The 24,151-nt window shown below is 43.8% G+C and overlaps 1 protein-coding gene across 6 annotated transcripts in view; it reads right to left on the minus strand.

The window, feature by feature from the left end:
- Positions 1–24,151, minus strand: part of axo (axotactin) — a 213,166-nt gene that overhangs the window by 32,046 nt on the left and 156,969 nt on the right. For all 6 annotated transcript variants that reach the window (XM_065230353.1, XM_065230351.1, XM_065230352.1 and 3 more), the window contains 2 exons: positions 15,178–15,462; positions 14,167–14,909 (listed from right to left, as the gene is read on the minus strand). In XM_065230353.1, the coding sequence (XP_065086425.1) occupies positions 14,167–14,909; positions 15,178–15,462 (1,028 nt within the window). The remainder of the gene's footprint in view (positions 1–14,166; positions 14,910–15,177; positions 15,463–24,151) is intronic.

Consider the following 24,151-nt stretch of genomic DNA (forward strand, 5'->3'; position numbering starts at 1 on the left):
AAAACGCCTATTTCACGAAAACAATGATAAAATTATCATTTGTACACTTTTCAAAAGTTTTATTACGGAAAATTGGAAAAATATTTATTTCAGCAGGTTCGTAATGCAATATCTTATCGATTGGCGTATTTGGATTTTAATTTCATCTATAAATGACAAAGTTACAAGCGCTCAAAACCTAATACTATTTCACCACACATATTTTTTGATTTTCACCCCAGTATAGGCGACAAAGACGTAGTTCTAAGTAAAAAAAAAATACTCGCGGGCTCAAAGCATATTTGTTAGAAGTCCGGCAATACTGTAAGAGTTTTTTTTAAATTTCTGGTAAGTTTTTGGATCTTCTCGAAAGTGCTAGGAATTTGAGAGGAGTCCTCAGAACTTCAGCGAAATTCACATAATTTCTGGAATGATCTCGGAACATATCGAAACTCATTGCCGATCCCAGACCTTGTACACTCTGAATTTCACACGGGAGCAGTTAGCTTTCTCGACTGCTATAGTTCAGCAACGCTATCTCAAATGAACCACGTAGTCAACGAGAACAATCGAAGCTTAGACACCGACGAATCGACATGCCACTGGAGCGTTTCGTTTGTCCGAAATTCAATTTGTCAAACGAGCGATTCGATCTGTCAAACGGGCGACCAGATCTGTCAAACGAGGTGAGACACAAACCAATACATTATAAATTTCACGTGTGTTCGTTTCCTTGCTCACGATATGACGCGTTCGGATTATAGTCGCTATATTCATAGTCTGGCGGATAGAATTTCGATCCATCATAAAGCAGAACCAATTCAATTTATTTTAGACCAACAATTGAAAAGGTACTATGAACTTTGATAAACAAAACGTTGATTATTCTTTCCTTGCCAATCGAACGCAAACTACCGGCATCATCGGATAGGGGAAACTTTCACCAACCCAAAGATGGTGTTAGTTTGCGTAGGCGAGCCTTGAGTCACGAGAAAGGGGTTGCCGAAGTTTTGTTCGCAATAGCTGATGTGATCTTTTCTGTTGTTGGTCGTGATTTGCTCGATTAGTTCCGCTATTTGACAGCTCAATTGGTTCCCGAGATTCTATCCGCCAGACTATCAATATAGCGACTATAGTTCGGATGAGTAGATGGCGGTAGTGTTTAACGTATTTTAAATATGGCGTCTTGGGCAAGAATTTGAATACAGCTTCTATGAGCTTTCACGTCGGTTCGTCGGTGGCACCTTCTCCACTAGTAAAGCAAGTTCATCATGGTTGTCACTGTTAAAGATAATCACGCTTGGGATGTTTTCGACATTTCCACAACCGTGTCATACGTCTTCCGGAAAGCAGATCATCGTTGTAGTTATCGTCGACATGCTATCTAAAGGGTGTCCCACATCAAATTGCATCACGAAAAAAAACCGCTGCAGAAAAATACCCATTGTGTAATTTATCTTGAAAATTTGGGTAGAAGTAGTTTAGAGTGTACTATTTACACTGAATTTTTATCGCTGTCAGTTTTTCGAAAGTTAGAAAAAATGGCGTCACCCGAAAAGCAACGTCGCGAATTGATTTTGCGCAAGCACCTGGAAAATCTTCAACTCTCTCATCGGGGCATCGAAAGACAATTCGGAATCGTGCAGTCAACGGTGAGTAGTGTGATTAAACGTTACTACGAAACTCTGAGCATCAAACGGAAGGAGAAATGCGGTCAGAATGGATGTTTGTGGATTAGTGATCAGGATCACAAAAGTGTCGTGAAAGCGTTTAAGCGGAATTCCATTGCTTCGGCCAGGGATGTGGCCAAAAAGTTGGATCTGTCCAAGTCTTTCGTTCAGAGAGCCAAGGACCGGGAGGGACTGCATACGTACAAAGTGCAGAAGGCTCCAAATCGTGACGAACGGCAAAATACGGTGGGAAAGTAACGGGCCCGGAAACTGAACACCCAGATGCTGACGAAGCCTCATTGTCTCATCAAGGATGATGAGACTTACGCCAAGGCGGACTTCCGGCAGCTTCCGGGGCTAGTGTTTTTCACCATCCAGCTCAAGCTTGATGTTCCGGAGGAAGTAAGGAAGCAGAAACTTTCAAAGTTTGCACAAGAAATACATGATTTGGCAAGCGATCTGCTCATGTGGCAAATGGAGTTCGTGACTACCGGGACTGTAAACGGGAAGATCTACCTCAAGGAGTGTCCACAGAAAAGTCTGCAACACGAGGGCCCTACGATCTTCTGGCCGGATCTAGCTTCGTGCCACTATTCAAATGTTGTCCGGGAGTGGTACGAAGCCCACAGGCACTACGGAAGCATCCCAAGGAGGTCAAGTCTGAGGAAGACATGAAGAAAAAGTGGGTTTCCGTACAGAAGAAGCTGCAGCCAGATGTTGTAATGAGTGGAGTTAAGCGTAAGGTGCGAGCGTACGGTTATGGTATTGAAGTTGAATGAAATAAATATGCCAAAAGTTTACTAATAGCGTCCCGTAACGTGGGTAGATCACCTTTTCGTGGTACGTTACGGGATGTAAGATCTACCACCGATTCCTAGTCCTGACTACTTCAAACTAAGGGAACAGGATTTTTCAGTAATCCAAGGAACACGTCTTAGTCCTTGTTACTTTTTATGCCTTGTTGGTAGTGACAAGACTCGGCTTTGTCTACCGAGGATGATCTTGAAACAAGGAAAAATGAGTCAATTAGTCTTCATCTATGTGATTCTTAATTTTCTATTCGTTGTTCCCTAGTTTGAAGGGGTTCTCATGCATGGTCATTATCGGTGTCATACCTTAATTTTGTTGCTAAGGAATCCAATTTTGACTGACAAAGGGGCGCGCCTTTGGAGGGTGTTTCAACACTCCGAAGGGTATAAATAGCGGGACCTTTGAATTAGAGTCGGATCCTTGCGATAAATGCAAGAGTGGCAACTGTAAAAAAATCGAATACTTCATCATTTCTCAATAGTGATGGAGTAATACGACATGCACTAAACTAAGGACACGGGATATACTACAATAGATCAATTTACTGGTCGCAGTAGTGTTAGGTCCCGAACAGAGGAAAAAAAAATGGGTTATATTTTATTGTCTGAAAGTTTGAAGAGGATCAGTCAACTAAGTAATTTTCTACAGCGTTTTTTTCCGTGATGCAATTTGATGTGGGACACCCTTTAATAGCAGAAAAATAAAATAAAAAGTTGGAAAGCGTAGCTAAATTACGAAAATATAAATAATTTTTAGATTTTACCTCTCAGAATTCCATGAAACTTCACACAGTTGTTCGCTAGGGACAGTAAACCAAGTTATGCTAAAATTCGGCCATTTTAACTCTCGCCTAATTTTTCAAAAAATGTCGTATGCGATATTTTTCAATAATTCATAGCACGAAAACGGCTCATCTAATCAAAATTTCGTCTGAAACGAATTTGCAGGAAGTTAGACTGCTTTTTCAGAAAAAAAACACGTTTAAAAAAAAAAAAAAAAAATTTTATAAAAAAAAAACTGGTAAAAATTTCAATAACAGAAAAAAGTACTTTTTTAAGATTTTTAAACTTATGATTATTTGAAAGCTTATCATAAATGATAACTTTTCTGAAATGGATACAACGAACACCTCAAAATTGACTAAAATCGTGGATCATAAATCGGAATTACAACCACAAACGTCTTATATGAAATCGGTCTGAATCTTCTTCCTGGTGACCATAGTAGGAATTCAAAAACGTAAGAAGGGTCTCATCTCACCATACGTGGATATGTTCACCTTTTTTTAAAAAGAGAGTTTTTGGTAAACTTCGTAAATCTCGTCCTGGATCAAATTGAAGTGTCCGCTATTAAATTTTCTAAAGATTTAGGGAGTTAAACCACCCTTCTGCCCGAATTCTATTCCTATGATGCATCTTCAACATTCACGGAAATGGCAGATCAAATCCATCCCCGCCCTGAAAGGAAGCTCAAATCAATAAACCATAAAACGCTGCCCACAAGATTGGTGCGGTGTGAAAATTGCGCTCCACCGCAAATCTAAACACTATCACGCTTCCAATTCATTTCGGGCCGTTGAGCCCCTGCCGTCCGTCGTCGTCGTCGTCGTCGTCGTCGTTTTGCTTTGGAAGGCATCGTTTCAAAAGTGTGACATACAATCCTCATCTACGTTTGTCGTCCTGTCACATACAGTTGATTCCTTGGTGAGGTGATGGTGTGGAATTTCCTTTCGGGTGGGGAAAAAAGCCGAGGAAAAATAGACCCATAAAAAAAGGCTCATAAAATGGTTTCCATTTGCCCGGCTACGATATGTGTCGGTTTTCCGAATTCCTAGAAGGACACATTTGCTCGGTCTGGTTCTCCCTTCGCACATCCCTTTTCGGTTTGGAGGATGACGGTGGTCTGGAGTGCAGAACGAAGCCAAAGTGATGTTCCGGTGGTGTTGTAATAAAATATTAAAAACACGATAAGAGCATTTCCTTTCACATTTGGACGGAGACAATTCTCGGTGGTCAATGGAGAGGGTGGATAAATGGGTTGCACAGGGCGGGCGGGTAAAGGTTCTCAGTAGGATCATTTTACGACAGTTTTTCATATTTCTGGAGAGTCTTTGTGCTCTTGGTAGAATGTTGCGTCTTACAGGGTTGCATTTCAACATTTTTTTTTTCCGGAGAGTCATGATTTATTAAAATTACACTGGGAATATTGCATTGCTTTTGATGTTTAAGTCATTGCCGAAAACGTTTCTTGGACGAGAATATTTAAATAGCAACACATATGAATTCCACTGTCCTTCCAATCCTGCCTCAACAGCCGGAACGCAAGCCATAAAAAATGTAGCATTTTCCCCCTGCCGTTTGGTTTGGGATTTCGATGTCGAAAAGAGCGGTTGTCCACTTCAGTAGTTGGACTTACGACGACCGATGGATACCGGGCTAATAAATGGATTGGAATTCCGTCCTTTGGGGGGTAATTTGCCGGCGAACCGATATCTGTAATGTGCGAACCTGCCAGCCTCTTGTCTGTTAGAGAAGATGGATGTTGTCCCGAAGGTGGCTAGTCGATTTTTTGCTGTGGATCAGCATTTGATGTTGTAGCTACGAATGAAAATTTATTGGGTCCTGATTTAGCGTCCCTGAAGCGTTTTCTGTGTTTTATTGGGAGCGATGAATAATTTTTAATTTTAGAGGACTTTTAGACAAAGTTCGGAGAAATTTTAGACGAAGCCGAGAGGGCGACTAAGTAAAGAACGCAGTAGGCTCTGCCCGCGAACGGTTGGTTTTGTTTTCGCTGTCGCTGATTTCATCTGTTCTCCGCATATCTGTTATTGCACCAAGTCAAAGAAATATTAGTAAATTATGATCAATTACGTTAAAGGGATATTGTTATTAACGTGAAAACTCTGGGACAAGAATTTCTTTTGAGTAGCTGTGTTGTTGAGGCGTCGCGTTGGTTTGTTTTTCTTTTCGCTTGTTTTTGGTGCTTTACCTCCATCCCATGAAGAGTTTCATCAACAATCAATACGAAACTAACGATTTTAAATTGGCTCACTACTTGACTAGCCTATTGGTCCCAAGCAAACGATTAACGTACCCCATTCTAGTCGAAATTCTAGTACTACGCAATGTTTGTTTTGATTCGCTATGAAAGTTTGACAGATAAAATGAGGGGTTATTGGTTTTTCCTATGTTTCGAGGGGTGAATCGAGCTTGGGACCGAAGAGAGTACCAGAGCTAAGCCAAAAAGTTGAGCACGTTATTTCGGGACCTTCTAGTCTTAGAGTTACCTCTATGGTTTTACCGGGTATTTTTTACGGTTCTTGGTGCTGACGTCCTACCTTCCGGAGGTGCCCGCAAATGAGGTGTTAGGGGAAAATTCTGTGCAAATGCAAAACTTTGCATGTGATTCGACTCAAGATGTTCCTTGAGACCAACAGCTTGCTAGATCACCGACAACATGCCTTTCGACAAGGTTTCGGTACGTCCACGTACTTTGCCACTCTGGGGGACGTCCTCAAGGAAGCTTACGACCAGGAACACCACGTTGAAATGAACTCTTTGGACATCTCCAAGGCTTTCAACCGGACGTGGACGCCAGCCGTCCTGAAAAAACTTACAAACTGGGCTTGAAGGGGCATATGATGTATTCCATATGAAACTTCTTGACCGACCGGTCATTCCGTGTATTGGTGGAGAACACGCGGTTGAAAAGTTTCAGCGAGGAGACCGGAGTCCCTCAAGGCTCCGTTATCGCAATCACGTTGTTTCTGGTGGCAATGAACGGGGTATTTGACCGGCTACCTGGGCGCATTTACATATTTGTTTACGCTGGCGATGTGCTGATTGTGGCCACCGGTCCTACACAGATCCGAACCCTACGGCAAGCGCAAGCGGCAGTCTCTGCCATCGTCAAATGGACCGACTCGATGGGTTTCCAGCTGTCCGCCAGGAAGAGCATCCGATGCCACGTATGTCCGTCTCAGCACCGAGTCAATAGCACCCCAATTACGATCCACGACCAAGCCATTCCAAACAGGAAAACAATTCGCGTCCTCGGCGTACTGATCGACCGAACGCTCTCCTTCGACCAGCATTTCCAACAGGTCAAAAAGGACTGCCGAAGTAGACTCAACCTCGTTAAAACGATCTCTCGGCCTCACCGATCCAACAACCGCGATGTTCGGGACGGAAATTACTTGTATCGCTTCTGAGAAGCTGGTTAGAACCCACTCCAGCAAACGTCGCATGCATCGAAGCGGGTCTTCTTCCTTTCCGGTTCTGCTTAAACGCAAATATTGCCACCAAAGTCGCCGCCTTTTCCGCCAAGACCTCCGGAAACAATAGGATCTTTCTCCTCGACGAGGGGAACAGAGTCCTCCACACGGCCGCCGACATCGACCTCCCCCCAGTGGCCAAAGTCCATTGGCATGGAGAGAAAAGTTAACGAATCTAATTGGACAATCGAATCAAGAACCGCTTCAAAGCAGGGGATGCATCCATGATTTTGCGCAGATCGGTCGCCGAGTTACTTGGGTCCTTCTATGCCGACCACGTACACCGGTAAACCGACGGCTACCGATCGATAAAAGGAGTACGTATCGGGATTTTTTGAGACGGCATTGCTGAAAGCAGCAGCCTTCCTCCACAGTGCTCGGTTTTCTCGGCCGAGGCTGCAGCGATCTTCCGTGACGCCAGCCAACAAACCGATACTTATATCAACCGACTCACACAGCGTCGTTCAAGCGGTCACCTCGGAAGCACCAACACACCCATGGATCCAGGCGATTATCAAGTACGCTCCACCGAACACCGTGTACACATGGATTCCCGGACACTGCGGAGTGTCAGGTAACGAGTCTGCTGATCACCTTGCCGGAGCCGGGACATCGGGTCCCAGACTCACTGACAAGGTACCCCTACAGGACGTCAGACGGTGGATCATGCGGACCATTCGAGTGGCATGGGAAGCCGAGTGGTTCCGCAACAGAACAGCCTTCACCCGCAAAGTCAAAGGGTCAACTGAACCATGGAGCGAACTGGACAACCTGAGGGATCAACGCGTGATTTCGCGGCTTCGAATCGGGCACACCAAACTCTACTATAACTATGGTGGCCTGCCGTTCCGCAGAAGCTGCATGTATAGCCTACGTGGCGGCTATTTGTGAACTCTACAAGGAATTACCTTAAGTGTAGATGACTTTAAGGCAAAGCCCAAAGTGAAGTCTAGATTACTTCTAGATGAAGTCCAGAGAAATTCTAAATGAAGTTTTGAAGACTTCTTGGTGAAGTCTAGATGACTGTTATACAAAGACCAGAGGTATTCTTAGTGTAGTCTAGAGGACTCATAGTGAAGGGCGTAGGCAGCTTTCTAAATAGATTGAGGATGGGCATTTTTTTGTGATAGGTCATTTGACCGACAGCTTTTAGGATTTTTTCGATTGGGCTAAAGTGGTCATTAAGTTAAATGGGTCATTATACCGAATTTCGATATGGATAATATTCGTCTTACAGAATCAATATGTTTACAATTTGTATAAAACATCAAAATATGAAAGAACAACATCCCAAGGATGAAGATAAAGTGGGTCATCAGAATTTAATTGGAATTATTCTCACAGTTGCTTAGTAACGAATGCCTGAAAAAAAACGTGTATTTCCGTTCATTAGGTCCCACAGGGGTTCCGTCAAGTTTTGGCCAGATTTGGCTAGTTGCCACTACAGTAAGAATGCGCAACTGTAGTATCATAAAGGTAACTCTAAGACTAGAAGGTCCCGAAGAAACGTGCTCTGTTCGGTCCCAAGCTAATCGATGAACCCCTCGAAACATAAGAAAATCCACGAACTCCTCATTTTATCTGTCATACTTTCATAGAGAATCAAAACAAACATAGTGTAGTACTAGAATTTCGACTAGAATGGGGTCTACTATTTTAAGTCTTTAAGTTTGAAGAGTTTCAAGTCTCAGAAACTTATTTATTTTTAAGTCCAGACGATGCTGCCTCACGACATTTATTTAGATCATTCTAGATTTTCCTACAGTGGCGCTGGTGGTATAGTGGTAAGCGTGATTATCATTCACCCCAGCAGGCCTGGGTTCAATCCCAGTCGGCGCCGCTGGGATGTTCTGAGGCATAACATCTCTGATCACGCCTTCCTTCGGAAGGGAAGTAAAGCCGTTGGTCCCCGGTTCATGAGTTGATGAGTTGATAGGTAGGGTCCAGGTGTGGGAACTGCCTCCCTGGCGTTGGTAGCATTGGTGCTCAGCACGAAAAACAAGATCGACAGAAAACAAAAATAGATTTCCCTAGCTCTTGTCTCTTGAATTCGCCTAGAATAATTATCGGATTCTCACTTTTTTGTTTCGTATTTATTTCAAACTCTCTCTGCAAATTTTTTCTATAAAACACCTAGAAATTTAGACCACAATTTTCCTAGAAATATTGACAGTTCATGCATGAATTCACTATCTGGTCATTCCTAATTATTTATAAAATTCCCTTGGAATAATCCTCAAAATTTTCCTTATATTAACTAGGATTCTCCTTAGGAATTACCATAGACCCCAGAATTGCATTGGATTTTTGCTCAGATCTATCCTGAACGGAGGTGTTAACAATTTTGTTTTATAAAAAAAAAAACCACTATGAAGACGTATGGGGGGAAAATGTCACGACATTTTTCCCCATATAATTTCCATGACATTGATCACCTCTGATCCTGGAATTCTGCTCATAATTTATTTCAAGTAATTTATTTGAATAATCTTCAGAAATCCCTGTAGGTATGCTTCAGATTCTACTACGAATGATCCCAGAAATGTTATGAATTTCTTATCAAAATTTCATAAATTTCATATTAAAATTCCTCAGGAATTGTATTCAGAAATCCTTCAACTTCTCTGTTTTGAAATCTTCTTCTAAATCATGTTGGAATTTTGGTTGTATATTAAATTAGTGGTAAACGTCCAGGACTCATGGAAAACCCTTCATTTCGAAACAAGCTACGAAACCTATTGAAAATCTGTGTTCTTAAGAGCATTACTTTTAATACATGAGGCCAGTGCTGCAAAATCTCGACAGTACACGGTGATATTGACCATTCTGCTTTGGTCACTCATTTGAGCTAACAGTCAAAGTCAAGGCAAACCATGTCAATTGTCAATGACAATGCTGCCAGTGACGAACATATGCAGATGTGTTTATTAGCTAAATTTGTAACGAAACTAAATGACTTGAGCAACACAATTAAATGGAGACGATAATGCGAACAAGCATCTACGTCCTGAACTGCTTGGATAACAGTAATGTGACACAGAATGCACGAAATTACACTTTTTGTTACCAGGTGAATCTTTGTCATTGACGCAAAAATGATTTTTGAGGATCAAGTCTGTCAGTGACTATGTGACGAACAATTTTGTCAATATCGCGCGGAAATGCAGTCGGTTTATGTGTTTCTTCAAATGTCTAGTATAAGAATTTAATTCTTTTGTATATTGTCTCTCTTTAATAGTTTTTGTTTGTCTTGTCCCCCCGTCTCGATGAGTCTCATCGTCGCCCACTGGTCACCATAGCCGGTCGAACTCCAGACGAAACTAGAACCGCACTACCATTCATACTGGTGACAACGCTCTGATGAGACAACGAAACCTTACCCCCAAGCTCCTCCCCTGACCCTATCCTTGGACAATGTACCTCTCTAACCTCGAGTAAGCCGCGAGTATTCGGCCCAACTCCTACTAGACATAGAGTTAAGTGAATTTTGTTACAAACAATGAACAATGAACTATCGGCTCCGTAAAGCTAATGCGATTGAGCCTACCAAATAAACGAACTAGTTTAAAAAAAAATTCGCGCGGTAGTCTGTCAATGACAATGACAAATCTCAGCGCTGCATGAGGCATCACTAAACATGAACATTGGAGCAACCAAGGGGGAATCAACTCTTCACACGGTGCCGAAACACAGTGTGACACACTATTCGGCAGGTTAAGGCACACGCTGATACGTATGACATGAAAAATATTACATAAAACGGTAACACTGTTGAGCGCTGAAGTTTTTCTAATCGATTTACCCGTTGCTAAGGTTTGAAAATTGAAAATTTCCGTCAATACTGGTGCAATGTTTTTAGCAACAGCTGGAACTTGAGCTTGAGCTTAACTATTGAATAACGATAAACACTTAATATGTGTTCCACAATATTAGGTGTCCTTCAGGAAAGTTTTCTGGACAGCTTAAACCATATTATATATACCAAGAAAGATAAAGAAACAGCTGAGTACGCCGAGGACATATTTGAAAGAGCCGGGGGAGAAATAATTCTACGGGAATGTGGATCTGTATGTATATGTATAAGCCTAATGATATTTGTTTCTAATTCTGCCTTTTCCGAGATGTACTCGATTATTAAAATCGTTGTTTATGATGATGTAGTGGTGCTTGAACTCCTTGCTGTAATCAAAATATATTTACTACTGTGATCGAGGTTAGTTCCTTCATGACACACCCGTATGGCATCATTGAACCAAGCGGAATGAATGAACTCACCACACGCGTATTATTTTATGTTCGTTTTACTTTCAACACTCGTATACCACTAATATTGAAATAAATGTTCATATCTCCGTTTTCCATTTTTCAATTAACCATCCATGAGAGCTTGAGGTTGTAAATAAACAATCTCAAAAGTCATAACTGCAGGGTTGCCAAACTCATGGTATACTGAGACTGACAAATTGATTGCGGCACTTCGGCACGTTCGGCGGCACAACGCTTGGCACAGCTTGTGGCACAGCTTGTGGCACAGCTTGTGGCACAGCTTGTGGCACAGATAAAGTACTCGGCACTAATTGAGATGTGCAGAGTTGAGTACCCCTTGGGAGCAACTCAATTCAACGGGAAAATCAAGACTTGTATTACTCCAGTAAACTCCACAGATCACCGCTTTAAGGGAAATTTCATCAGTAAAAAAATGACGTTTTAAATTTTCCAAAAATATTGGGAAATGATGTTTAAAATAAAAATAAAATTATTTAAAGAAAATTCTCGAGCAAAAACATTTTTTTTTAAAGTTATCATGGCCGTAAAAAACCACAAAATATCGACCTTTTTGTTTTGCTGAAGGTCCAATATTTTCCATGATGAGATAGAAAAAAATATGTTTACGTGTGAACCGATTTTCTTTTAATTTCAATACTTTAAGAGAAATAAAAAAGGGCCCAAAATATATATTCGTGGCGGTAAATTTCCTCTCTTCTTTTAAGATAGTTATTTTCAATATGACATTGTGTAAATTTCGGTACTTCAAGCCTTGAAATTCAAAAAGGCGCAGAACTTTAAATCAACTCTTTGGTATTTCCAATAACTTTTCGTATATTGGTAGTCCGACCTACTTTCGACCTTACTTTCGGCTTTTATGGAAATCAGGATTTCAAAATGGCACCAGACTTCGAATATCAGCTTTTACTACACTAATAAAATTTCACACATTTTTATTGACGAATTTCCATGTGAAATTCCACATGATTTTCATGTGACCACACATAGACAGCCACCCAGAATCACACATGAAAATTATGAGTCAAATGAATAGTATGTGTGGTTACACATGGCTTTTATGTGTACACATATTAAGTATGTGTCCGACACATAAATATCATTTGTTGATCACATTGCAAAAATTCATGTGTGGGACACATAAAAACAATCTTTGAAATTTTATCCAAACCCACTTTGTAAATATCCATAGAGTTTCCTTGAAATTATCTCAGAAAAACTTCATCGAAATTCTCATATGCTGAAAAAAAAATCCAATGACCTTGAGAATTGTCCATGGTCCACGTAAAGGTTCAAAAATTGAATACCTGAGATCAAATCTCAACAGCATTAAGACTACCCTTACTTTTAGTATCTAGAAAGCTTATCCAAACTTGTATTTTATATTGTATGTTTAAGATCTTGAACAAAAAGTTATGACTGAACTATAAAATCAGTGCCGTGCGGATATATTTGCTTTTCGCTGATGGAAGTGTTACTGCTACCTATAGCTACAACTAATTTAAACAGCACTTTTCTGCTCAATAATACCAGCAAAATTTATATTTTGTTCGATCCTTGTTTGAACCCTACCCCTGTAATCCTGCTTGGATATCAATGTAGAAAATTCCTCTTCGATCCTTCAGATCCTTGTAGTAATCTGCTTGGAAGTCGAGTTAGATAAACGTTTTACTGACGTCATGGCGCCTAAACGCAAAAGAAAAGGGCAGTCTCTTGATCCCCCTTGTGATGAAATTTAATTGAGCAATCAATTTGATATGCTTACGGATGATGATAATGATCCATCATTCAGGCAAAATTCCACTAAACTTTCCCGGCTTAATGCCAAGAAGAAAAAGGTCCCCTCTATTGTGATAACCACTTCCGATTTCCATGCTCTTCGCACGGTAGTTTTGAGCTTTGTTAAATCCAATTCCAGATTTTTAGCCATATGGCTAGTTCACCTCTTACTTAAATTCATGTCTTCAGTTCAAATTGGCCGTCGGGGTGGATGCCAAAACCTTGGTTATCTGCCCTGAGGAAAAGAACTTTTGAAAATAATGTTTCGAAATTAGACCTGAGTTCCAAACCCTTTTGGAAGCTCACAAAAATAAAAAATAAACTCAAAAACCTATTTCAGCACCTAAAGAAGGTGGTAAAATTTTGATCACAAGTTCGGCAAAAGCTCAAAAACTTGCTAAGTAATTCGAGAGTTCCCACAATTTCAGTTTGAGTCTTACTAGTCCCATTGAGAATCAGGTTGCTCGGGATTATCTGAATATTTTTTCTTGGGAAAATATTTTTGATAATTCCTGGGGGACAGATTTGGACGAAGTAAGATCTATAAATAAAAAGTTTCACAATATGAATATGAAAGCTCCAGGTGACGATGGAATTTTCTATATCCTCATCAAAAACTTCAAGGCACACTTTTTGCCTGTAGATTTGAAGACATACCTAAAATCTCCGCGTACATCGTACGGGTTAGGCAAAGAGTGTGTGTTTGACTTGCACTGTCACATTAATGGCCCTTCGCTCATTTTCAACTTCTATTCAATTTTCATACTGCCGTACTCTAAGGGAACTATCTACCTACTCTCTTCTAAGACCATTCTCTAGCTAATAAATTATCACACTAAAGCTTCATGTTAGATAGCATTTCCAACCAACTCTGAAAATCGCAAACTTCGCGTATGAAGTAATATAAAAACACTTTGAATGAAATTGAAAGAGATCTTTTGGACGAATGCCAGAGGACTTGTAGGTGAAATCAACGAGACTGATAGATGAAATAATTGTTACATCCTGGCGCCCTTTCCAAGCTTTTACCATTCTTCGGTATTGGTTGTTTAAAAATGCGACCAGCTTCAGTGTTTTATTCAGCTATGTGTTCGAAGTTTGCTTTCAAATAATTCCCCTTTAGGTATGTCCATAACTCCCATAGTCCCAAATCGAAAGTTTAATGTATCCTTCCTGCTGATCCCAACTAATGCTACCAGCATCAAATTGTGTACCTTTGTGTGTTTGTGCTCCCATCCTTCGCAGAAGGAACCCTTTGGAATTAGAATGTGTACGTTTGTAAAATTGCCACCTTGGGACTCTTTTACCGACCGCACACTTAGCCTAATTTCCATCCTGCCCTGATTGTCTAATTAATCTAATTTTACCTACCTCCCAGTAGCCATCGGTTTCGACGTTCATTTGGACATCATTGACTTTGACTTCGCTGTAGGCTAGCACGGCCGACGATTTGCTGCTCTTGAAGTCGAACTTGAGGTCCAGCTTATCGACGGTGTTCATGGTCCACCAGATGTGTGACTTGGCGTAGGAAAACGTGATCGGGATGACATCGACTTCGATTTCGCGGAATTCCTCCTCTAGCACGCCGATGTAGTGCACCTTGGCGTTGGCTTTCTTCAGCTCGAACAGCACCGCGACGTCGTTGTAGAAGACGTACTTGAGCGAACCGACAAAGTTGTTGTTCGAGGCGAGACCTTTCCGCTTGGAGAGGTTGGGACCACCGCCAAAGTAGATCTCCGGATCGAACAGCAGATTGTGGATGTCCCCACGGACGTCCAGGATTTGCATTTGGTCGTCGAGGATGGCCAGGACCTGATTGCTCTGGTGGAAGATGGTCAGATTGTGCCAATAGTGCTTGGTGAGGTCCTGGCCGAGAACGGCCGCCATGACACCGTCGCCAAAGTCCATCTCGATGTAGGCCGAGTGGTTTTTGATGGAGGCGGCAATATACTGCGGTTTGAGGGACTCTCCACTGGCGTAGAACAGCGCCGAGTCGTCGTAGTTCGTTTTGAACATCATGCTGATGCGGGTCACGGGCGAATGGACACGGTCCTTCCAGTCGTAGATCCGGTACGATACGTAGCTGGAGCCTCGCAGCGTTAATACTGTTGCGGCTGTTGGTGGCGAGAAAATTGGAGAATGATTAAATGGTGCTACGGTTTTATTATGTGACAGGGCATTTAGGATCGAATTTCTCACATGGGGACAGTTTCCAGCTCTAATCGGCAGTCGGTTGTCGGAAAAGCGAAAATGGCTACAGGGTGGGTATTACGATTTTCATGTCAATTTGGACTGGAAACCGTCCGAGGGTATAGCGTTGGCCCAGTCTAATGAGTTGAAATTCAAAATATGCCCCCATTTCAGTCGAAAATAGATACTCACTATAGATATCACAGTGTTCGCCCTCGTACTTGGTCCCGAAGCAGTCGCACGAGATGTCATAGTAGTGGTTGACGCAGCGGGACCCGGGGAAGCAGAGGTTCTGCCGGGAGTGGCATTTGTTGCGGCAGCCTTCCTTGACGTTCTCGTGCTTGGTGGCGATGAGCGGAGTGATGGGCAGCAGATCGGACGCCGCCTTGCCGGAGCTGAGGACTACGTTGCGGATGCAGCCGACAAATGACTCGATTATGTACTTTACGCCGTGCAATTTTTCCTCCGAGCTGAGCCCTGTTGTTGGAGAGGGAAGATTGTTGATGGCGAGCAGTTAGATTTTGTGCAAGGATTCACTTTTCGGCTATTAGGAAATTTTCAGAACAAGACTAATTGTTCCTTTTCAATAAAATTGAACAATCCAATTCCATAACAGTGATTGGATTAAAACGGAATGTTTGCTCTTTTACCTTGTTATCTGTAAATCAAGTACGGTGTCAGTAGGAGTTAAGAGGTAGCGAAATAATTATAGCACCATCTCCGACACTATTTATTCTGAACTCCTTCCGATAGCCTGGCAAACAGAGTCATCCCCAACAGTTTCTCCCTCCAATCTGCCTATTTTCACCTTCTAATCACTTTTAATTTATCTAAGAGGCATCCTACCGATTTACAACATTTCTCCTATCTAGGGAGAAAGTTTAGTCTACACCGCCGACGACGGTACGAAGACGATGGGCAGCATGGATATTTAGTCTTCCGAAGAACTAGAAGACAAACAACAGCAGAAGCAGCAGCAACTACGGTTGAGATGAGTTGGCTTTAGACAAATAAGCTCTTAATTAAGGACTGCCGTTACCAGCACAACACAACCCGGTGAGAAAAAGGACAAATCAGGATAAGCGCCTGATTGGATTGACATGAGCTTGGAGCTAAAGGGTGCTGGTTGCAAATTTTCCTTAGAGGATTTAAAGATTTAAAGAGTCTTGACGATAAGAGTGCCGTGTCTCTAGTTTTGACCAAAAGATGCCGTGCTGAAACGTTGCGTATGAGAACTGATGGAATCCCCACCGGGAAAGTCTGGAATCTCCGTCGGGATCGTTTCAATCCAAAACTGTAATTTTATACGTTTCGCTCACGCAGTTTGGCAGGTCACTGAAAAACGTGTTACCGATAAATCGGATAAAGAATATTAGGCGAAATCAAAGGTAAATTCATTCTTTGGAAAAGTGAGTTTCCAGTTCAATGCGTTCCACAACACAACCGACCGTATGCGTTATAATGTTTGCACAATTAAGCAATGTCAAAATTTAAAAAAATCTCAAAAATTTTGTTTGCGAGTTTTTTTTTATTTATTCAAAAGGGGGATGTTTCTCAGAGTCTTAAACTTTGTTAATCATCGATCAAGTTTCCACTTGCTGCAATTACGGCCTCTACACGTTTCCGGAATGCACGGCAGGTTCTAATAATGTAGTCTGGATCCATTTCTCTCCAGGTACGGGTCAATGTTTGTCTGAGGCTTGCTGTACTCGGGTGGCGTTTAGAACAGATCTTGGCATTCATGACGCGCCGAATCTTCTTTTTGATAGCAGCGATAACCCTCGGAACCCGAGCTGACCTCGGACGACCTGTGGCCACCTTCGCGGATAGTTGTCCTTTCTTTTCTCGGTCTAAAACCCTTTTGACGGTCCACCAGAACACTCCCACGGCGATTGAAATGTCTTTTTGCGACATTTGCGCGTGGGAAAAATCACGAATGAGCTGCCACTTCGTCATGGTGTAACTGTCAAACTAAGTAAATCATTTCTTTTATACACAGCCTACTACGGTATGAGCTATAGGTTACGTGCATGCAAAGAAAACCAAGGCATGTGCATACACAGGTGAAACGGGAACCTTATTTGTACGATGATGCAAACATTATCGCGCATACGGTATTCTGCTTTCGTAACTGATCATGTATCCCCCGGACTAAACCCACGGCCACAGCAGCGCAATTCAACATCCTTTCACTGATTGATAATCACCCATTTTCGGCTAATAAACATCCCGATTAATTTTCGGACTATCAAACCACTTCCCCTTCGCATCCTTCTGAACCTCTTCGTCTTAATCGATCTCCCACTGTTCCGCCTAGCGCAATCCATATAATAAATATCCATGGTAGCCAGTAGATGAGGCAATTCTCGTAAACCACCACGTCCCCTCTCTCCTCGTCGCAGCCGTGAAAAGCGAACCGGAGGGAAAACTCATTCCACGGAATTTAATTAATGAACTTAAACTTTATCCAATCTGTTGGTTGTGCGAGCGCTGCCTGCAATGTGGACCTGAGAACCAAGTTGTTCCCAGTTCTTTCCCGGTTCGGAAGTCCAATGAGAAGAAGGAGAAACAAATTTATTTCGTTAGCACCAGATGCTAATGGGTGTAAATTTAATTTCTCGGCAACGGATGGACCTTTCGACTCCGAAAGAAAATAAAGCGAACAAAAGGAAATGGAGAGGAAGCGGAACTGCACCTGTGTTGAAGGTCTGTCATTTTCACGTTTCTTAGTTCGAAACTTTTCCGATGCAGCACTCGAGGAAGTTCCCGTTTTAGTTCAGTAGTTAGTGTGCAGCAAATTAGCATTATGGGAAAAGTTGTTGGACTTTTGTGCGGAAATGAATTGCTGTTCACACAATCGCCACTGCAGAAACTCATAATCCATTTTGTGAAATTTATCTACGCTCCAGGTGGTTTGAAACTAACCCGAATTCCCCAATCAAATTTTGCCCGTCAAAGTGCAATTCCCGAAACGATCGCTTGGTCTTGGGCTGAAATTAATTCCGATTTCCTACCTTGTGACAGATATTGTCACTATGCAATAACCATCTTCTCCCACATCCGGTGGCTGGCGGTGGCCCATCCGGCTTATAAAATGTCACACTGCTTCTCCGGATATTGCTCAAGTGCAAACGGGTAATAAAGCACAGAATGCCATCCTGAGGAGAGAATATCTATGGCCTTATGAAATCGCTCCAATCAATACCCGTAAATCTTCCGGTGTCTGACCCAATTTGTGTGCATCTTCATCCTTCTGCCCGAACCCGGAGACAAACTCCCGGACGTCTAGCGGTGGCTGCTACTGCTGCTGGTCGTATGATGGGTTTGCAACTTTACAACCAACATCTCTCTGTCTCTCTTCCGGGCGGATGGTCCATCCGTCTCCTTTATAGGAGTGTTTATGTCAGATAGGTGCGGTTTATGAAACTGACTTCCATCTCTCTGTCCTGGCCGTGTTCTGGTTGGTGACGGAGGGAACGCCGAGTGCGAGGCAGTCAATTTTCAAAGGCAAAAGCGATGACAAAGTGTCCCCAAGGGCAACAACAGTAGCATCAAATTGCAAACTCGTGCCACTGCAGTCGCCAGCAGCAGTGGGGATTGAAGTTGCTCTATCCAAAGATGGTTGCTGGTGATTTTTCGAGGGGGTGGCTTCTGTAAGAGAATTTTGTAAATTTTTGTGACCAAGGGATGCACGATTTGTTTGAAACTGACTGTTTTCTCTTTATTGGAACAACAGAAGTAACGACGCACCAGAACCGTTACTGGGTGCTATTTCTCTCTCTCTCAAGATACTAAAGGGTGTCCCACATCAAATTGCATTACCCATTGGGCTTTTTCTCTTTAAAATTTGGGCAGAAGTAGTTTAGAGTGTATTGTTTACACTGTATTTTTATCGCTGTCAGTTTTTTCAAAGTTGTAAAAAATGGCATCACCCGAAAAGCAACGTCGGGAATTGATTTTGCGTAAGCACTTGGAAAATCCTCAACTCTCTCATCGGGACATCCGATAGCAACTAGGAATCGTGCAATCAACGGTGAGTGCACGATTAATCGTTCCTACGAAACTCTGAGCATCGAACGGAAGGAGAAATGCGGTCAGAATGGATGTTATATTAGTGATCAGGATCACAAGTGTGTCGTGAAAGCATTTAAGCGGAAGCCCAATGCTTCGGTCAGGGATGTGGCCAAAAAGTTGAATCTGTCCATGTCTTTCGTTCAAAGAGCCAAGGATCGGGAGGGACTGCATACGTACGAAGTGCAGAAGGCTTCAAATCGTGACGAACGGCAAACTACGGTGCGAAAGTCACGGGCCCGGAAACTGTACACCCAGATGCTAACGAAGCCTCACTGTCTCATCATGGATGATGAGACTTACGTCAAGGCGGACTTCCGGCAGCTTCCGGGCAGCATAAGTTTGATGTTCCGGAGGAAGTAAGGAAGCAGAAACTTTAAAAGTTTGCCAAGAAATGCATGATGTGGCAAACGGAGTGCGCCGTTCGTGACTACCGGGACTGTAAACGGGAAGATCTACTTCAAGGAGGGTCTACAGAAGCGTCTGCTTCCGCTGTTGAAGCAACACGAGGGCCCTACGATCTTCTGACCGGATCTCGCTTTGTGCCACTATTCAAATGTTGTCCTGGAGTTTTTCGAAGCCAACGGGATTACTTTCGTACCCAAGGACATGAACCCTCCAACGCACCAGAACTAAGGCCCATCGTAAAATACTGGGCTATTATGAAGCAGGCACTACGGAATCATCCCAAGGAGGCCAGATCTGAGGAAGACATGAAGAAGAAGTGAGTTTCCGTACAGAATAAGCTGCAGCCAGATGTTGTACAGAACCTAATGAGTGGAGTTAAGCGTAAGGTGCAAGTATACGGTTATGGTATTGAAGTTCAATGAAATAAATATGCCAAACTTTTACTAATGGGTTATATTTTTGTGTCTGAAAGTTTGAAAAGGATCGGTCAACTAGGTAATTTTCTACAGCGTTTTTTTCCGTGAAGCAATTTGATGTGGTACACCCTTTAATCAACTGCGGAGTGACGAACGCACTTATAATTGAAGACATTTTTGGGTTGAGCACACAATCTCGATTTATGAGAATCTACCTTCACTACAAATCTTCGGATATGTATCTTCTTTGGTATACTCCAGACCGTGCTCACTTCACCATTAGCAGTTCCTCAAGTGAATATGATCTGTCCATGAAACAAGTGATTCATGGGATTACAGATCAACTGCGAATTTTTATTATCCCACGTATTTTTACTGAAAAGTACCAACACGTCAATTGCGTGAAAAAATATTTTACAGACGGGTCACGTCTCAATGGCTTCGGTGTCTTCAATGAAAACTCTAGCGCATTCCGCAAACTTCAGTTTATGTTGCTAAGCTGGCAGCAATCAACTTCGCATTGGGGATGATTTCCAACATGCCCGCAGAACATTACTTCATTTTCTCGGACAGTCTCAGTTCGATTGAGGCTATTGGGTCGATGAAACCAGGTAGACACTCATCTTACATACATACATTTATTTGTACAACATCACATTTAAGATAAGACATAATCAAGAATAGTACGCCACAATACTCGGTTTGCGGCTGCCGCTCTCCATCCTCGGTCATGCCCAATGCTCGCTAGATCACGCTCTACCTGGTCTGCCCATCGTGCTCTCTGCGCTCCACGCCTTCTTGTGCCAACCGGATCAGTAGCGAACACCAACTTTGCAGGGTTGTTGTCCGGCATTCTTGCAACATGCCCTGCCCACCGCATCCTTCCGGCTTTGGCCACCTTCTAGATGCTGGGTTCGCCGTAGAGTGCAGCGAGTTCGTGGTTCATTCTTCGCCGCCACTAACCGTTCTCCTGCACACCGCCAAAGATCGTCCTTAGCACACGTCGCTCGAAAACTACGAGTGCTTGCAGGTCCTCCTCGAGCATAGTCCATGTCTCGTGTCCATAGAGGACCACCGGTCTTATTAACGTTCTGTACATGGTACATTTGGTGCGGGGGTGAATCTTTTTTGACCGTAGTAGGCACGACTTCCACTGATGATGCGCCTTCGTATTTCACGACTCACATTGTTGTCAGTCGTCATTAAGGATCCAAGGTAAACGAATTCCTCCACTACCTCGAAAGTATCCCCGTCTATCGTGACATTACTTCCTTGACGAATCCTGTCATGTTCGGTTCCGCCTACTAGCATGTACTTTGTTTTTGACGCACTCACCACCAGTCCGACCTTTGCTGCTTCGTGTTTCAGGCAGGTGTATAGTTCTGCCACCATTCCAAATGTTCTTGCGATAATGTCCATGTCATCCGCAAAGCACACAAATTGACCGGATTTCGTGAAAATCGTACCCCGGCTGTTGAGCCCGGCTCGTCGCATTACACCTTCTAGAGCGATGTTGAAGAGTAGGCATGAGAGTCCGTCACCTTGTCGCAGTCCCCGGCGAGATTCGAATGAACTGGATAATTCACCCAAAACCCTTACGCAGTTTTGCACACCGTCCATCGTTGCTTTGATCAGTCTGATCAGCTTCCCAGGAAAGCCGTTCTCGTCCATGATTTTCCATAGCTCTGTGCGGTCGATACTGTCGTATGCCGCCTTAAAGTCGATGAACAAATGATGCGTTGGGACCTGGTATTCACGGCATTTCTGGAGGATTTGCCGTACGGTGAAGATCTGGTCCGTTGTCGATCGGCCGTCAATGAAGCCGGCTTGATAACTTCCCACAAACTCGGTCATTTTAGGTGATAGACGACGGAAGATGATCTGGGATAGCACTTTGTAGGCGGCATTCAAAATGGTGATCGCTCTGAAGTTCTCACATTCCAAATGGTCGTCTTTCTTGTGAATGGGGCATATTACCCCCTCCTTCCACTCCTCCGGTAGCTGTTCTGTTTCCCAGATCCTGACAATCATCCGGTGCAGGCAGGTGGCCAACTTTTCTGTGCCCATTTTGATGAGTTCGGCTGCGATACCATCCTTACCAGCTGCTTTGTTGTTTTTGAGCTGCTGAATGGAGTCCTTAACTTCCCTCAGCGTGGGAGTTGGGTCAGTTCTGTCCTCTGCTGCACTGACGTAGTCGTTTCTTCCATTACGCTGGTCTCTCGTGCCTACGTTCTCCTCGCCATTCAGGTGCGCATCGAAGTGCTGCTTCCACCTTTCAATCACCTCACGTCCGTCCGTCAAGAGGCTCCCGTCCTTATCCTTGCACATTTCGGCTCACGGCACGAAGCCGTTGCGGGATGCGTTGAGCTTCTGGTAGAACTGCCGTGTTTCTTGGGAACGGCACAGCAGTTCCATTTCCTCGCACTCCGCTTCTTCCAGGCGGCGTTTTTTCTCCCGAAAGATGCGGGTCTGCTGTTTCTGCTTCTGTTTATACCGTTCCACGTTCTGTCGGGTTCCATGCTGCAGCATTACCGCCCGCGCTGCGTTCTTCTCCTCCAAAATCGCTCTGCACTCCTCGTCGAACCATTCATTCCGTCGACTTGTTTCCACGTACCCGATGGTGCTCTCGGCTGCGTCGGTGATGACTTGGGGGCACATCAAGCTCGCCCTCCTCTAGCAACGCTGCCTCGAGATTCTGCGCGTATGCTAAGGCGACATCCGGTTGCTTCAGTCGCTCTAGGTTGTACCGTGGCGGGCGTCGGTACCGTACATTGTTGATGACGGAAAGTTTTGGGCGCAGTTTGACCATCACCAGGTAGTGGTCAGAGTCGATGTTATCGCCACGATAGGTCCTGACGTCGATAATGTCGGAGAAGTGCCGTCCATCAATCAGAACGTGGTCGATTTCCGATTCCGTCTGCTGTGGTGATCTCCAGGTGTAACGATAGGGGAGGCTGTGTTGGAAGAAGGTGCTACGTATGGCCATGTTCTTGGAGGCGGCGAAATCGATGAGTCGTAGGCCGTTCCCGTTCGTCAGCTGGTGGGCGCTGAACTTTCCAATCGTCGGTCTGAATTCCTCCTCCTGGCCTACCTGAGCGTTTAGGTCTCCTATGATGATCTTGACGTCGTGGCTTGGGCAGCGATCGTATTCGCGGTCGAGCTGCGCGTAAAATGCGTCCTTGTCATCATCAGTGCTTCCGGAGTGAGGGCTGTGCACGTTGATTATGCTAAAGTTGAAGAATCGGCCCTTGATCCTCAACCTGCATATTCTTTCGTCGATCGGCCACCAACCGATCACGCGGTTCTGCATTTCGCCCATCACGATGAAAGCTGTGCCCAGCTCGCGTGTGTTGCCGCAACTCTGGTAGATGGTATGACTACCTCTGAACGTTCGCACCATGGATCCTGTCCAACACACCTCCTGCAGCGCTACGATGCCGAATCCACGGTCCTTCAGTAGATTGGCGAGTATTCGGGTGCTCCCGATGAAATTGAGAGATCGACAGTTCCACGTGCCGAGTTTCCAATCGCAAGTCCTATTTCGTCGCTGATGTCGTTGCCGTTGGTCTCGGTTCGTATTCCTCTGTTGCTGATTTTCCGTTGCAATGCTTTTTTTACGACTGGCTCGCAGGGCCTGACACCAACCCCCTAACTTTCCGGAGGACCAGGGTGCACAGTTGTGCTTAGAGCCCTTCACTGGCACTCGGACGTAGATCAGCCGCCCCTAACATGGGAACAGACGCTGTTGTGAGCCACTCCTCCTGGAGAACAGACGCTCAGGCTTGCCGAAGCAAACCCCCCTTCCCTGTCAGCCTATGACCAAAGTTCCCACCGGGGTTGGTTACCCGATCTTCCCTAAGGTTGCTCACAGTTCCCGGCTGGTACCACGGGGAGGTAGGGATAGGAGTTGCTAGAAAGACACTCATCTTATTTCCTTTCAATACCATTTCGAGTTGGTAAACCGATTGGGACACTGTAAATCTTGGATGGTGGTTAGATACAATTATTCCTAATGTTTCTTCGAGAGTGTGGTTTAAAGGCTTGGACTTAAGTCGTGACATCATTCGCGTGATGAGTAGACTAGATGCGCATCTCCATAGAATAAACCTCGTGGACAGCAACATCTGTCGGTGTGGAAACGGTTACGATGCCATCGATCACGCAGTTTGGCAATGTATGGATAATGACGCCACCAGAGAGCGACTTTTGAACACCCTCGAGGCCCAAGGAAGCCAACCCTATATCCCTATCAGAGACGTGTTGGGTACCCG

This window comes from Ochlerotatus camptorhynchus, unplaced genomic scaffold (genome assembly GCF_037179485.1).
Source record: "Ochlerotatus camptorhynchus isolate MF236.1 unplaced genomic scaffold, CSIRO-AGI_Acam_v1.1 ptg000330l, whole genome shotgun sequence".
NCBI classification, from domain to species: domain Eukaryota; kingdom Metazoa; phylum Arthropoda; class Insecta; order Diptera; family Culicidae; genus Ochlerotatus; species Ochlerotatus camptorhynchus.